The sequence below is a fragment of the Cetorhinus maximus genome, chromosome 23 (assembly GCF_964194155.1).
Source record: "Cetorhinus maximus chromosome 23, sCetMax3.hap1.1, whole genome shotgun sequence".
NCBI lineage: Eukaryota > Metazoa > Chordata > Chondrichthyes > Lamniformes > Cetorhinidae > Cetorhinus > Cetorhinus maximus.
The window spans coordinates 5,443,976-5,461,073 of NC_135901.1; the positions used below are offsets into that span (position 1 = coordinate 5,443,976).

Here is a 17,098-nt window from a genome sequence, read left to right on the forward strand (position 1 = left end):
TGTGGGAAGGGATTCACTTGTCTAGCTCACCTCAATTCACATCAACTTGTTCACACTGATAACAGACCTTTCAAATGTTCTGAATGTGAGAAGACTTTTAAAGCCACAGGTGTTCTGCTGAGACACCAGCGAGTTCACACTGAGGAGAGGCTGTTCACCTGCTCTGTGTGTGGGAAAGGATTCACTCATTCATCTCACTTAATGAGACACCAGCGAGTTCACAATTGAATGGAGGGGTTGTATTCTGCTGTTATTGTTGCTGTTAAGCACCTCCAGGACTAAATCAGGTTCATTCTGACATATGGGCTGATGTTAATAATGTTTCAGAAGGGACTCCTTAAGAAGGACTATCTCCTGCATGCATTGCTCTCAAGAATCAATACCCACCACCAGAAATAGTGATATACATTAGGCTGTATGACACATCTTACATCCTTACCAATGTTGGTAATAAAATCTGAATAGTTGGGTGGACGCAGATGGGAAAAGGATTATGAAACAGGATATTGAAGAAAAGTACGAGCTAAACCAGAAGGGAGAAATAACTATGGGATTGGCTGAATACTGTGGAAATAAAACTGGGAAACAAGAAACACTGGTTATTAAGATTGGTGGAGTAAATCTGTCTGGGAGACAATCAGCATTAAGACATCTGATTCAATAAATGTGTGTCATAACAAATAAGAAAAAATAGCAATTCCCATTAGCAGATCTACCAAGGTAGAGATCAAACTGAGCCAGAGGATCTGCTTTCATAACCGTAGGGATGTTATAATATTACATTACAATGTAATGAACCATTTAGCAGAGCCACTGATTGATGTTGGTAAAATGTCTGCAATGGCTCTCCAGCGCGCAGTGAAAATGACGAAGGGAACATTGTCATTTGGTAAACGGCGGAACAAGACCCACACTCTTTGCCGGCACTTTGGGGCTAAAGCATTTCACCTGCAGAAATCGACCTGCGGTAAACGTGCCTACCCTGCGAAGAGAAAGAGGAAGTATAACTGGAGTGCTGAGGCCAAAAGAACTGGTACAGGCCACATGAGGTGCCTGAAGGTGGTGTATCACCGATTCAGGAATGGATTCCGCGAAGGGACCACCTGGAAGCCCAGACGTTCCACAATGGCTTCCTCCAGCACTGTATAAACTATCAGTGTATCTACGCAACAAATAAAGCTATGGTTCGGAAAGTTTAAAAAAATGTCTGCATTCCCATTTTTATTGTATGGAAATTATAACAGTGTGTTTGGAAACAAATTGGAGACACAAGCACAAACTTAAGATGGGTACTGTTAATGCTCATGTGAGGAAATTCAGGACGTTTTATTACAATAAATGTGTTATAGAAATGCACATTGTTGTTGTTGACTGTGAAGAATGAGTCGGTTGGCCGTCTGAGCTGGAAACTCATGGATACCATCACACCAGCAGTACGATATTCTCCAGCTGATTGTGGAAATTGAGTCACTTGGTCATCCTATTTACTGACACAGCAGCACAGTCACTCTGGAGAGAGACCATTCAGATAATTCATGTTTGAAAAAGGATTTACTCAGCTTTCCCACCAACTTTGAAAGTTCAAACAGAATTTGATGCATGATCAGCACATTCAAGCCAGAGAGAGTTCAGTGTGTGAGCAGTAATTCACTTCCTTTTTCCAGCAGCTGGGATACCAGTGAGTTCACGTGTGACTGTAGGGGTTGGATTCTGCCGTTATTGCTGTTGTTTTGGGGACTCTCAATTCTCCACCAATTCCCATTCCCCTTCTTTCTGATGGATAATGAAGGGTCCATGCAGATGGGTTTAAGTACAGCTTGTTTCACAACTTTAATATTGAACCGTACGGCCCCAGTTTCCACCCAATAACAGCAAAACAAATCAGGCTAGAATAAGTTGAACTGTCAATGGCGGGGCCGTTACCCAGCATTCCATACGGTGGAGAATGTCCTCTATTCACATCAGAAGGGACCAGTGCGCAGGCGCGGTGCCCAGTGATTAGAGCATGCGCAGTGGGAGCGCTGGCGGAGGAGAGAAGCTTCTTTTTTGGATCCGCATTCGGTAAAGTGGGGGGTGGGGAACGGTCGGGCGGAGGAAGCGGTGGATCAGGCGGGTGTTCGGGGAGGCTTTGTAAATCTGTTGTGTAAGCGGCAAACGCCGAAAAACAACCCGCCGTTCCTCCTTTTGCACAGAGAGGGACAAGAGCTGTAGGTGCGATTTCTCCCAGTTACAGGCCCCAGATCATGGCCGTCATCTTCAGAGCGGGCAATGCGCAGCAGGGCGCATGCGCGGCCCCCATCTTTATTTGGGGCAATGTGCAGCAGGGAGCATGCGCGGCTGCAATTTTTTATTGGGAAGATGTTTTTAACGACAGAATTGAAACAACTTGTCCATCAAGCTCTGACCTTTACGCTTTGAGTCTTAATGACGAAGCAGAGCAGGAAAGAAAAGGATGCAAATCCTGCTCTCTGATTCCCACTTCCTCATGGACATCCTGCCCCATGTGCCCAAAGATCTGTGGGTCTATGCAGTCACATGAAGACCCACGGCAGAAACTCACAACCCTGAGTAGACATGATCCTCGAATCGAGGGAGCACTGATGACGACAAGGGGCAATGTGCAGCAGGGCGCATGTGTGGTAGGGGGAGAGAATGTTGTGAATTTCTATCCTGGCCTGACAGTGATGGCTTTTGGAAACCTCTTTAACAGGGGGTTAGAAGGGGAGGATTTACATGCAGCAAACTCAAATCAAGAGAAATGTTTGTCTCTTTTCAATTGCTATCCTTGACAGACACTGATGGTTTTTGTAAACATCTTTTACAGGGTACTAAAAGAGGATTTGCAGAAAGGAAACTCAAATCAAACACCACATCAAAATCTGACAGCATCACTTGATTCATCAGGACCTGGATGTTATCGGCCTTTGAGTGTAAGCATTTAATTCCAGATCATTACCACTCGCTGTATAAACTTTCTTTGTCACATCTTCCTGTAGATCTTGCCCATGAATCTTAAATCTATTTCCTGTAATCCTTTTACCCCCATTCAAATAATGGGAACAGCTTTTCTTTATCTACCTTATCTAAACAATCATAAACTTGTACACCTCTATCAAATCTCCTCTCAATCTCCTTTGCTCCAAGGAGAACAACCCCAGTTTCTCCAACCCAACATTGCAAATAAAATCCCTCATCCCTGGAATCATTCTGGTAAATCTCCTCTGCACCCTCTCAAGGACCCTCACATCCTTCATAATGTGTGGTGACCACTGGTTTGCACAGACCCAGATGTTCTGTGTTCGTATCTGTGATGTCATCACACACCGACAATTGCTCGGTGACATTACCCCGTACCCCGGGTATTTCCTCCACTGGGAGATTTTTCTCTGACTCCAGTGCTTCTGATATCTTTCCAGCTGCCGGCTCCAGCAGAAGACATTAACATTAAAAGCTAAAATTGTTTCAGAGGTGAGTATTTTTGAGCATTTATCTACAACTTAGAGCTTTTAGTTCTATGCTCTGTTATCTGTGAGAGGGTCCATGGCTCTGGGGCTGGTGTGGCTCCTTTGCTGTGGATCAGAACCCATGTCCATCCATTGCTCTGTTTCACCACTGTTCTCTCTGATAATCTCTCTGCTATTGGCTAACTTCCTCTCCCTCTAATAATGGGTGTATTTTGACCTTGTTTAACATTTTACTGGCACTTCTGCAGACTTTACTTTCACAAACTACCTTTGTGTTTTTGTGGATTCTCTCTCGCTCTTTTTTTTCTGATTTAAATCAATTTCACAGGGTATTAGAAGGGGAGGATTTGCAGTCAGGAAACTCAAACCAAACATCACATCAGAATCTGATGGAGTCACCCAATTAATCGTAACCTGAATATCATCAGAATTTGGACATGGAAGGAAAAAGCACTGTTCATAGTGGAGAGAAACTGTACACATGTTCTGTTTGTGGACGAGGCTTCAATCGATCATCTGACCTGTCAAAACATAAATGCAGTTACAATAGGGAGAAGCCGTGGAAATGTGGGGACTGTGGGAAGGGATTCAATTGCCCATCTGACCTGGAAACACATCGGCGTATTCATACTGGGGAGAGGCCGTTCACCTGCTCTGAATGTGGGAAGGGATTCACCACCTCATCCCACCTGCTGACTCACCAGCGAGTTCACACTGGAGAGAGGCCGTTCAGCTGCTCCGTGTGTGGGAAGGGATTCACTCAGTCAACCCATCTGCTGACACACAAGCGTACTCACACTGGGGAGAGGCCATTCACCTGCTCTGTATGTGGGAAGGGATTCAGTGATTCATCCAACCTGTTGATACATCAGCGATTTCACACTGGGGAGAGACCTTTCACCTGCTCCAAGTGTGGGAAGGGATTTGCCCAGTCATCCCATGTGCTGAGACATGAGCGAGTTCACACCGAGGAGAGACCTTTTAAATGCCCAGACTGTGGGAAGTACTATAAGGGTTCCGGGGAACTGATGTGCCATCAACGTGTTCACACTGGGGAGAGACCATTCAGGTGTTCTCACTGCGGGACTGGGTTCAGGGAATCATCTCATCTCATTGTACACCAGCGCACTCATACTGGAGAGAGGCGGTTCTCATGCTCCGAGTGTGGGAGGAGATTCAATCATGCATGCACCCTTCTGAGACACCAGCAAGTTCACACTGGGGAGAGGCCGTTCACCTGTTCCATGTGTGGGAAGAGGTTTGGTAGGTCATCCACTCTGCTGAGACACCAGCAAGTTCACAAGTAACCACAGTTATTGGATTTTGCTGTTAATCACATCCCAGACAGAGCCATGTTCATGGGGTCTGTTTTTGCTGATGTCAAACTCTAGCCCAGTTATGGTGGTGAATATTCAGGATAAAAGTCAAATAAATCAGCTTTGTGTTAAATATAGTGTTTCAGCTCTTTTTAATAACTAACATAAGTTGGTTCTTTTTGAAGTGCTCTCCCTCTCCCCTGTCTCCTTCATCATCATCTCCAGCAACAAGTGGGTGGAGGTCATGGAGCTTCTTTGTCACTAAGATTGAGACAATCCAATCAGCTCCCACCGCCGCTTCCCTCCCTTCCACTCGCTCATCGGACCAAAATGCCTGTAAAGTTGCCCCTTGTCTGAGCCCTAAAATCACATTTTTCTCTATTTTTCCCCTATGTCACCTCATGCTTTCAGAGCTCATCTTGCCCCTGAGACCAGCCTCCTCTCTCGATCCTAGCACCACTAAACTGCTGATCACCTAACTTGCCCATGTTCACTGATATTGTTCGTGATTCTCTGTCCTTGGATACCGGGATTAAAAGAACATAGGAGTGGGCCATTTGGCCCCACAGAGCCTGCTCTGCCAGTCAATAAGATCAGGGCTGATCTGACTGTCGCCTCAACTCCACTTTCCTGCCTATCCCCCCATAACCCTGGACTCCTTGGTAGATCAAACATCTTGTCTAATACAGCAGTGAATATATTCAATGACCCAGCCTCCACTGCTCTCTGGGGAAGAGAATTCCAATGATTCATTATCCTGTGAGGGAAGAAATTCCACCTCATCTCAGCCTTCAATGTGAGACCCCTTATTCTGAAACTGTGCCCCCTAGTTCTAGATTCACCCAAGAGCGGAAACATCCTCTCAGCATCCTCCCTATCAAGCCACCAGCAGTATCTTCTATGTTTCATTAAGATCATCTCTCATTCTTCTCAACTCCAATGGAATCAGATCCAACCTATTAATGCCTTCCTCAGAAGACAAACCCTTTCATCCCAGGAATCAGCCTAGTCAACATTCTCTGAACTGCTTCCAGTGCAAGTAAGTCCTTCCTTAAGTATTGAGACCAAAATTGTACAAAGTACGTCCGATCAAAATGTCCATCTGACTTTTACACAGGGAACATGTGGAACCGAGTTTGGATTTCAGCCCAGGGAGGAGGGAGAGTTTGGGATAGGGATTTACAGCTTTGGGGAAACAAAAGAGGAAAAATTGTTCCATAGAAACTATAATTTCTATCCTATACATACAGTGATTACGTTTCTAACCTCCTTTTACAGGGTATGAGAAAGGCAGGATTTGCAGATTCACAATGGGAGAAACCGTACAAGTTTCGTGCGTGAACGAGGCTTCAACTGACCATTAACCTGGAGGGACAAAAGGATACCTACACCATGGTGAAACCATGGAAATATCTGGACTGTGGAAAGGATTCAATTACCCATCTGAGCCTTGAAAGTCATCAGTGCAGTCACAGCACGGAGAGACTGTTTCCCCGCTCTATGCGCTGGAAGGGATTCAGTCAGTCACCCTAATGCTGAGACACAGTGAGCTCACATGTGACTGCAGGAGTTGGATTCTGGTGTTATTACTGTTGTTAATCACACCCAACAACTTGCCTTCATTTAACACATTTACCAGAGGAGAATTCTCCCAAGGAGAACTATCAAATGAAATTTGGCAGAGCCACATACAGAGAAATTAGGACAGGCGGCCAAAAGAATGATTAAAAAGTTCAATTTTAAGCAGCTTAAGGAGGGAGGTGGGTGAGGGAGGTTACAAAGGGAGGGACCGACGAGGTGATGCACTGATTGAAAACAAGGATGATCATTTTAAATTTGATGTGTTGCTACACCAGGAGCTAATGCGTGCAGTGAGAATGGGGTGATAGGTGAATGGGATTTGGTCTGTTAGGACATAGATAACAAAGTTTTGGATGACCTTGAGTTTTCTGATCCATTACCATTTAGAAGGACAAGGGCAGCAGACAGATGGGAACACCACCACCTAGAAGTTCCCCTCTAAGCCACTCGCCATCCTGACTTGGAAATATATTGCCGTTCCTTCACTGTCGCTGGGTCAAGATCCTGGAACTCCCAACCTAACAGCACTGTGGGTGTACCTACACCACATGGGCTGCAGCGGTTCAGGAACACAGCTCACCAATAAATGCTGGCCTAACCAGCGACGTCACATCCTATTAAAGGATAAAAAAAAGTGTGGGGGGCCGGCCAGGAGTATGTTGGAATAGTTCAGTCTCGAGGTAACAAAAGGATGGGGTGAGGTTCTAAATGAGCTGTGGCAGGGGTGGAGCCGGGTGATGTTACAGAGGTGGAAGGAGGTGGTATTAGTGATGGAGCAAATCTGTGGTCAGTTGCTAATCTCAGGGTCAGATCTGAATCAAAGCTGTGAAAAGTCTGGTTTATTCTCAGACAGTTGCCAGGGAGAAGGTTGGGAATGGAGGTTGGTCAGTAGGTTGGGAATGGAATTTGGAGCAGGGGACCATAAACAATGTCATCAGCCTTTTCAACATTCAATTGTAGGAAATTTCTGAAGGTCCAGTACAGGATGATGGATAAGCAGTCTGATCATTTAGTAACAGTGGAGGAGTCAAGAGAGATGGTGGAGTAATCTGCATAATGTGAAATCAAACACTTTTTTCAGATGACATCCTTCAGGGGCAGCATGTAGATTGAAATAGGACAGGCCAAGGATAGATCCTCAGGAATACCAGAGGTAACTGTGTGGGAGAGAGAAGAGAAACATTGTGGGCAGTACTCTGGCTGCCAATAGATAAGCAACGAGCCAGGAGAGAGCAGTCCCACCAGCTGGACAACAGTGAAGAGATGCTGCTTGATCAGGAGCCAATGTAGGTCAGTGAGACCAGAGGTGATAGGTGAATGGGATTTGGCAAAGGAGGATTGTGTGGTAAACCATGTCAAAGGCTGCAAACAGACCAAGAAGGACAAGGAGGAATAGCTCATCTCTGTCAGTTATATGGGATTTGTTTTGTGACTTTGATAAGAGCTGGTTGGTTACTGTGATCGAAGGGCAGGACTCTGCTGGGAGGGATTGAAACATGGAATTCCAGGAAAGATGGGAACGGATTTGGGAGGCGACAAAATGTTCTCAGACTTCGGGGAGGTGAGAGATGGGGCAGTAGTTTGCAAGGACAATGGAGTTGTGTTCTTTGAGGATGGGGGTGATGACAGCAGATTTAAAGGAAAGTAGGAAATCACCTGATGAGAGAGAACCAGCAACAATATCTGGTAAGGTGGGGTGTTTGGGCAGTCAGTAGTTCAGTGGGAATAAGGTTCGGGGAAGAGGAAATAGGTCTCATGGACAAGATTAGACCTGAGAGGGCATGAGAGGAGATTGGAGAGAAATTAAAAAAAGATGAGAGTTCAGGGCTCAGACAAGGGGGAACTTCAGAGACAGTTTTGTCCAGTGTGTTAGTGGAAGGCAGGGAAGTAGCAGAGGCAGCTGATCAGATTGTCTCAATCTTAGTGACAATGAAGCTCCACGAGCTCCTCACACTTGTTGGAGCTGAGGGTATTAGAGGTGGGGAGAGGGAGAGTAATTCAGAAGGAACTAACTTGTGTTGGAGATATTAAAAAGACTCAACACACTGTGTGTTTAACACAAAGCTGATTTATTTGACATTTATCCACAATGTTAATGCCCATTACTGGGCTGGAATTTATTAACATCCACAGAAACAGATTCAAATTAACAGAGTTCAGTCTTGAATGTGATTAACAGAAAAATCCAATCATTGTAGTTACTCATGAACTCGCTAGCATCTCAGCAGGGTGGATCACCAAGTGAATCCGTTCCCACACTCGGAGCAGGTGAACAGCCTCTCCCCATGTGAACTCGCTGGTGATTCAGCAGGTGGGATGACCGGGTGAATTTCTTCCCACACTCGGAACAGGTGAACGGCCTCTCCCCAGTATGAACTCGCTGGTGATTCAGCAGGGTGGTTGACTGAGCAAATCCCTTCCCACACTCAGAGCAGGTGAACGGTCTCTGTCCAGTGTGAATCCGCCGGTGTACAGTGAGTTGTGATGAGTGCTTGAACCCAGTCCCACAGGAGGAGCACTTGAACGGTCTCTCACCAGTGTGAATTCGCTGGTGTGCGGTTAGTTCAGACGATCGAATGAACCCGGTCCCGCAGTGAGAGCACCTGAATGGTCTCTCATCAGTGTGAACACGTTGATGGGACATCAGTTCCCCGGAGCTTTTATAGCACTTCTCACAGTCTGGACATTTAAAAGGTCTCTCCCCGGTATGAACTCTCTCATGTCTCAGCACATGGGACAATTGAGTGAATCTCTTCCCACACACATAGCAGGTGAATGGCCTCTCACCAGTGTGAATTCGCTGGTGTACAGTGAGTTGAAACGATCCCCTGAACCCAGTCCCACAGTGAGAGCACCTGAACGGTCTCTCATCAGTGTGAACACGTTGATGGTACATCAGGTCCCCAGAACTTCTATAGCATTTCCCACAGTCTGGACATTTGAAAGCTCTCTCCCCAGTGTGAACCCGCTGGTATGTCAGCAGGTTGGATGACTGAATGAATCCCTTCCCACACTCAGAGCAGGTGAATGGCCTCTCCCCAGTGTGAATTCGCTGGTGTGTTAACAGGTCGGATAGCCGAGTGAATCCCTTTCCACATTCGAAGCAGGTGAACGGCCTCTCCCCAGTGTGAATGCGTCGATGAGCTTCCAGCTCAGACGGGTAACTGAACCTCTCCTCACATTCCCCACATTTCCACAGTTTCTCCCCACTGTAAACGGTGCTTTTTCCTTCCATGTTCAAAATCTGATGACATTCAGGTTACGATAAATTGAGCGACTCCATCAGATCCTGATGTGATATTTGCTTTGAGTTTCCCAAAGTGCAAATCCTCCCCCTCTAATACTCTGTGAAGTTGATTTAAAACAGAAAAAATGGGAGTGAGAGAGAACCCACAAAAACACAAAGGCAGGTTGTGAAATTGAGCTAAATGAATCTGGTCATTTGTGGAGCTGACAGTAACAAAAGTGACCATGAAATCTGCTGGATTGTCATAACAACCCAACTTTTTCACTGATGTCTTTCAGGGAAGGGAACCTGCCATCAACACTGGGCCTACACAAGTCTCTGGCCTCTATGGGGGGGAAGAGGGAGAAAGAGAAAGGGTGAGAGGGGTAGCAAGAAAAAGAGGAGGCAGAGGGTGAAAGGGAGGGATTTTATATATCTACAGCTCAACTAGAACTTTGACAGAATCTCCCAAATCCTCAACCTCCACGAACTAAAAGGACGAGGGGAGCAGGTGTATGTGAACACCATCACCTCCAAGCTTCCCTCCAGGTACTGCAGTGGTTCAAGAAGGTGGCTCACTCCCACTTTCTCAAGGGCAATTAGGGATGGGTAATAAATGCTGGCCCAGCCTGCAACTTCCATAAATGAATTTTAAAAAGTCCGAGTCACACACCGTGCAGATTTGTCTGACATCCAGCACTGGATGAGCAGAAATCTCCTCCATTTAAATATTCCTTCCCTGCCACTGGGTCAAAATCCTGGAACTCCCTTCTTAACAGCACTGTGGGTGTACCTACACCACATGGACTGCAGTGGTTCAAGAAGGCAGCTCACCACCACCTTCTCAAGGGCAATTAGGGATAGGCAATAAATGCTGGCTGAGCCACCAATGCTCACATTATTTACCTTCAGTGCATACTACAAATTCCACTCCCTAACCACTGACTCTCCCCCTCTACTTGGCAACTGCCTGAGGCTGAATCACACTGTTTACAATTGCGAGATGAGCTTACAGCCACATATCCGCATCAACACCAAGACCACCTATTTCCGCCTCAGTAACATCACCCGACTCCGCCCTAGTCTCAGTTTATCTGCTGTTGAAAACGTCATCCATTCATTTGTTACCTGTAGTCTAAATTATCCTAATGCATACCCAACTGGCCTACAACATTCAACTCCATCCTCCCACCCCCAGAATCTTGAGGTCATCCAAAACTCTGCTACTCGTGTGCTTACTCACACTCAGTCTTGTTCACACATCACCCCTGTGCTCACTGACTGACAAAGGCTCTCATTTTAAAAGCACCAAAACTTTAAAATTCTCATGTTTTCCTCCATGGTTGTGATGATCCCAATCTCTGTATTCTCCTCCAGCCACAGCCCTTGCCGCCCCCTCGCCAGGATCTCTACACTGATCTAATTCCAGCCACTTGAGCATTCCCGATTTTAATCGCTCCACCATCAGTGACTGTTCCTTCAGTTGCCTAGGCCACAGCTTTATGCCTCACTCTTCATCTTTAAAATACTCCTTAAAACCTACCTCTTTGACAAACCTTTGGTCACCTGCCCTAATATGGCTCATCTGGCTCAGTGTCAAACGTTACTTTGTAATATTTCTGTGAAATGCCTTGGAAAATTTTATTATTGTCACTGCCTTGGACATATATCGTTGATTTCCCTCATCAATTACACGTTGTAACTCAAAGTGTGAAGCAGCTTGATAGACATTTGTCCTCATTCAGTCATTGGGAACATTTCAAAAAATGCCCACAATAAAGATGGCGTTCGCGCATGCGCCCTGCTGCGCATTGCCCACAATAAAGATGGCGACCGTTACCCCGGGGCTGCAATCGGAAGAAAACTGCCGACCTGGCTCCGTGCAAAAGTGAGAACGCTAAATTCTTTTTCGGATTACGCAACATGTTTACGAAACCTTTACGCCTACCCACCGGATCCATCGATTCCTCCGTCCCCTTACTTTCACCCTTACCGATCCGGATCCAACAAACAACCTCTTTCCATCGCCATTACCCGCTCCGCGCATGCTCCAATGTTTTTCCCCACTGCGCCTGCGCACTGCTTTCCTGTGATGTGGATCGGGGATATTCCCCACCGTGGGGGATGATGGGTGAAGGCCTCGCCATTGAAAGTACAAATTATTGTATCGCGATTTGTTTTCCTGGTGTGGTACGGAGACTGGGGCAGGAGGATCAAATAATAAACTTAGGAAACAAATTAAATCGTTATATTATATTGAAATTTTTGGAGAAAACTCTGAAGGAGAGAATCTAACTCCACTTGGAGAGGCAAGGTTTGATCAGGGATAGTCAGCATAGCTTTGTCAGAGGGAGGTCATACCTAACAAATTTAATTGAATTTTTTGAAGAGGTGACCAGGTGTGCAGATCAGGGTAGTGCAGTTGATGTAGTTTATATGGATTTCAGCAAAGCCTTTGACATGGTTTTGGCTTGTAGAAGGCAGAGGGTGATGACAGAAGGATGCTTTAGTGACTGGAAGCCAGTGTCCAGTGGCGTACCACAGGGATCTGTGCTTGGTCCACTATTATTCGTCATTTATATAAACGACATGGATGACTATGTAGGGGGTAGGATTAGTAAGTTTGCGGATGACACAAAGATTGGCCGGGTGGTTAACAGTGAGGTTGAGTGTCTTGGGCTACAGGAAGAAATAGACGGGATGGTCAAATGGGCAGATAAGTGGCAGATGGAATTTAACCCTGAAAAGTGTGAGGTGATACACTTTAGAAGGAGTAATTTGACAAGGAAGTATTCAATGAACAGCATGACATTGGAAGTTCTGAAGAACAAAGGGACCTTGGCGTGTGTGTCCATAGATTTCTGAAGGCGACGGGGCATGTTAGTGGGGTGGTGAAAAAGGCATTTGGGACACTTGCCTTTATCAATCGAGGCATAGGTTACAAAAGTAGGGAGATCATGTTGGAGTTGTAGAGAACCTTGGTCAGGCCGCAGCTGGAGTACTGTGTGCAGTTTTGGTTGCCACATTATAGGAAGGATGTAATTGCACTGGAGGGGGTGCAGAGGAGATTCACCAGGATATTGCCCTGGGATGAAACATTTAAGTTATGAAGAGAGGTTGGATAGACTTGAGTTGTTTTTGTTGGAGCAGAGAAGACTGAGGGGTGACCTGATCAAGGTGTACAAGATTATGAGGGACATGGACAGGGTGGATAGGGAGCAGCTGTTCCCCTTAGTTGAAGGGTCAGTCACAAGGGGGCATGAGTTCAAGGTGAGGGGCAGGAGGTTTAGGGGGGATATGAGGAAGAATATTTTTTCCCAGAGAGTGGTGACGCTGGAATGCGCTGCCTGGGAGGGTGGTGGAGGTTGCCTCACATCCTTTAAAAAGTACCTGGATGAGCACTTGGCACATCATAACATTCAAGGCTATGGGCCAAGTGCTGGTAAATGGGATTAGGTAGGTAGGTCAGGTGTTTCTCATGTGTCGGTGCAGACTCGATGGGCCGAAGGGCCTCTTCTGCACTGTGTGATTCTGTGATTCTGAAACCCAATTGCGCGGACCCTCCATTATCCAGCAGAAAGAAGGAGAATGTGATTTAGTGGAAAATAGAGAATCTCCAAAGAGCAGCAATAACAGCAGAATCCAACTCCTACAGTCACATATGAACTTACTAGTGCCCCAGCAGGCGGGAAGAACAACTGAATCGCAGCCCACAAACACAACATTTAAAAAGCCTCTCTCTACCAGGTGGGAAAATTCAGTCAATCCTTTCACACGTGTAAATTATCCAAATGGTCTGTCACAATGTGGCTATGCTGCCATATCCTGTCAGCTCTGAAAATCCTCCCCCTGGTGCGACTACGCAAGAGTTTCCATCTCAAATGGCAAAGGAATCACTCCTCACAGTCAACAACAACAAAAATCTGCATTTATAGAACACCTTTACTTTAATAAAACATCCCAAGATGCTTAACATGGGTGAAATTGTAGCAGTGTTTTTGGGACCAAATTAAAGACAAAAACACAATTTCCATACAATAAAAATGGAAACGCACACATTTTAGCAACATAAATCCATGGCTCTGTTAAATGGTTCATCACATTGTATAACATTCCTATGGTTGTAAAACAGCAGATAATCTGGCTCAGTATGATCTGTGCTTTGGTAGATCTGCTGTGAATATAACACATAGGGAATAGCTGCGCATTTCATATTTGTTCTATCACATACATTTACTTTAATCAAATGTCTTGAAGCTGATTGTCTCCCAGGCTAATTTATTCAAAAGCCTTAATAACCAGTGTTTCTTGTTTCTCAATTTTTTTCTACAGCTCCAGCATTCATCTGACCCCATTGTTATTTCTCACTTCTGTTTTCAATCACTGTTCTCTTCAATATCCTTTTTCATAATCCACTTCCCATCTGTGTCCACCCAACTATTCAGATTTTGTTACAAAAGCTGGTAACGATGTGAAATATGTCATGCAGCCTGATATTTAACACTTTTTTGGGGGGTGGGGATTGATTATTGAGTACAATTCATGCAAGATGTATTCCTTCTTAGGGAGTCCCATCTGAAACATTAACCATCACATTAGGTTTATATGGGAAAATGTTTTTTTTAATCGAAACTAAGGAAGCGCAAAAATTGTCCCAAAGTTCATGGCCATGAGCATGGGTGTTGAGTCCACATAGATGAAGCACAATTACCGGTTGGTCCTCACCAGCAACAAGAACTCCCACTCCCCATCATCCCCCAGAACCCTCAGCACAGCTCCTGGCCTCTCCGTACCATTTGATGCTCCTCACATTTGCAACCTGTTGTTGTTGTATCAAGTGATTAAACACAGCTCCACACTGTGTCCAGGAATTCCTTCCCATAATGTGCAAAAGCACTCAGTCACTTCAAACACATCAACAAGGCAATAAGTAATGGTGGAGGCACTGAAATGGCAGGAGATGGAACCGTGGTGAGAGCAGGAAAGTGATAGCATGACGTTAGAGGGAAGGAGGAGTAAGATGTGTCAGTGTGAAATTGGAGGGGGAGGAAAGAGGAATGTCAGTGTGTGGATTCCTCTATGATAACCTTTCCTCGTCCTCAGAATACAACTGTGATTTGAAGGTGTTTCGAAACAGCAACACGCCATGCAGTGGAAGAACACCAATTTATACCTGGGTCTGGCAGTTCCTCCAGGGTTTAATAGCCTGCTGCCTCCAGCTCTGTCAGACTGGGGCTGTGGCAACTGGTGAGGGAACCAACAAGAGGGAAAATCCTTGAACTCATTCTCACCATTCTACCTGTCACAGATGCATCTGTCCATGATAGTATTGATAGGAGTGACCCCACAAGGCCCTTGTGGAGTCAGCGTCCCACCTTCACACTGACGATTCCCTCCATCGTGTTGTGTGGCACTGCCACTGTGCTAAATGGGATAGATTCAGAAGACATCAAGCAACTCAAGACTGGGAACCCATGAGGCAGTGCGAGCCATCAGCAGCAGCAGAATTGTATTCAACCACAGTCTGTAAACTCATGGCCCAGCATATCCCTCACTCCACAATTACATCAAACCAGGCGATCAAGCCTGGTTCAATGAAGAGTGCAGGAGAGCAGGTCAGGAGCAGCACAAGCCGTATCGGAATGTCAACCTGGTGAACCTACAATACAGGACTGCTTGCCAAACAGTGGAAGCAGCCTATGATAGCCAGAGCTAAGCGATCTCACAACCAACGTATCAGATCAAAGCTCTGAAGACTTGTGTTCCAGAACTAGTGACACACCCAGCCAAACCATTCCAGCAGCTTTCCAAAGAAAATAAAACCCAGCCTATGAAATGCTTCCTCTTCCCAACTGTTTTTGATGTGAATAAGGTTGAGTTGGAGTTCGCTAATTTCTCTCCCTTAATCTTATGAATCAGATCATTCTTGACATGGGTCCACTGCTATTGGTCACCCAGGGAGTGACCATTCTAATTCGGTGACTCTGAGCAGTTTTGTTAGTCCAGGGGCTTGAGTGAAACTTGCCACTTTTAAAGTGTCATCATTCATTGTACATTAGGCCGCACCTACAAACTGGTCTCTCACATATCCAGTGAAGTGGAGGAAGTTTGCTTTCATAAACCAGCAACTGCGATAAAGATAAAGCAGGATGGAGAAAGACTCAGTTGGAGCACAGTGACACAGTGGAGGAATGGAGAGCTGAGGTTCACCCATGAAAGCAGCAAAGTTTTTTAAAAAAGCAACGGCACCCAAAGTGGGGCTTGAACCCACAAACCTGAGGTTACAGGCCTCATGCACTACTGACTGTGCTAGCCAGAAGCTCAAGGGACTGATGCTTTCCATTCAATCACTCACAGCTTCCCTTTCTTAGTTGCACCTCCTTCCAAACACTGTGATCCATTTTCCTCAGAATTTGTTCCTGGATTTAATATTTACCTGCTTTGTGACCTCATTTTGAGATCAGATTCTCTTCAATCTCCAACACAAATTGAGTTGCAAACCTGTCGGACAAACAATGGAAAACAAGTCAGTCGGTAACACAAATCCCATGGTGCTCATTTACAGATTCACAACAGTCAACTTTTAAATAAAAGGAAGGAATTTTGCAGGGAAAATATTTAGAAAGTTGTTTTTATTTGTGACACACTCACTCGGGTATTCTGTAAATGCTGCTTGGAGGTTCAGTGACCGGGATATAATCTACCTGTATTTTCCTGAGCTGGTGCTCGGTGTATTGGGAGGTTTGACCTGGGTTGGAGTATCTTTCGTCCCAGGGATGGGCACTAACCCACTGATTGAAGCTGCAGTCGCCGCTTTCTGCTGGCAGCGGGCGATTGGAGAGTGCGGGGCCGGAATATTGCTGCTTTTCTGCTTTTCCCTGTCTCACTCACTGTGGAGCTGAGGAGGAGCGAATGGGTTTGTTTGAATCCAATAACTTCACAGATTTCCAATGGGTTAGATATAGGTACAGGGTAGGTCTAATCATTTTCTCATTAAACTTGAAATAAATTAATCAATAATCCATTTGTGTGTGGCATGGGGCAGGGAGGGGGATATGGTGGCATAGTGGAAATATCACCAAACTAGTAATCCAGAATCCAAGCTAATGATCTGGGGAACAAGGTTCAAATCCCACGTGGAATTTGAATTCAAGTAATAATCTGGAATTGAAAAGCTCATCTCAATAAAGATGACCATGATACCATTGTTGTAAAAACCCATCTGGTTCACCAGTGCCCTTTAGGGAAGGAAACCTGCTGTCCTTACCTGATCTGGCCTACATGTGATTCCAGACCCACAGCAATGTGGTTGACTCTTAACTTCTTATGAAATGGTGTGACAAACGACTCAGTTCAAGGGCAACAAAACCATAAAATGTTGGAAAAACTCAGCAGGTCTAACAGCATCCGTGGAGAGTAAAAAAAAAGTTAACATTTCGAGTCCATATGATTCTTCTTCAGAGTCATCCCTTCAAGCCTTTCAGTGTCTTGCCTGTTACCAAGTGTTCTGA

The 17,098-nt window shown here is 45.4% G+C and overlaps 2 protein-coding genes across 2 annotated transcripts in view; both read left to right on the forward strand.

Annotated features, from left to right (window-relative positions):
* The first annotated feature begins 300 nt into the window (after positions 1–300).
* LOC144696872 (large ribosomal subunit protein eL37-like) lies at positions 301–1,197 on the forward strand. Its single transcript, XM_078568584.1, has one exon. It carries the CDS (start codon positions 793–795, stop codon positions 1,147–1,149), a length of 357 nt encoding a protein of 118 aa, XP_078424710.1. The 5' UTR covers positions 301–792; the 3' UTR covers positions 1,150–1,197.
* Positions 1,198–2,005: 808 nt separating this feature from the next.
* Positions 2,006–17,098, forward strand: part of LOC144696879 (uncharacterized) — a 55,573-nt gene continuing 40,480 nt past the window's right edge. The window contains exons 1-4 of the mRNA XM_078568590.1: positions 2,006–2,061; positions 2,825–2,930; positions 3,793–4,767; positions 12,119–12,122. Coding sequence (XP_078424716.1) covers positions 3,902–4,767; positions 12,119–12,122 — 870 coding nt within the window. The 5' untranslated portion in view covers positions 2,006–2,061; positions 2,825–2,930; positions 3,793–3,901. The remainder of the gene's footprint in view (positions 2,062–2,824; positions 2,931–3,792; positions 4,768–12,118; positions 12,123–17,098) is intronic.

Bases quoted from the DNA above. Each gene is read 5' to 3' on its own strand.
- LOC144696872 (XM_078568584.1), top strand. From the start codon at position 793: ATGAACCATTTAGCAGAGCCACTGATTGATGTTGGTAAAATGTCTGCA.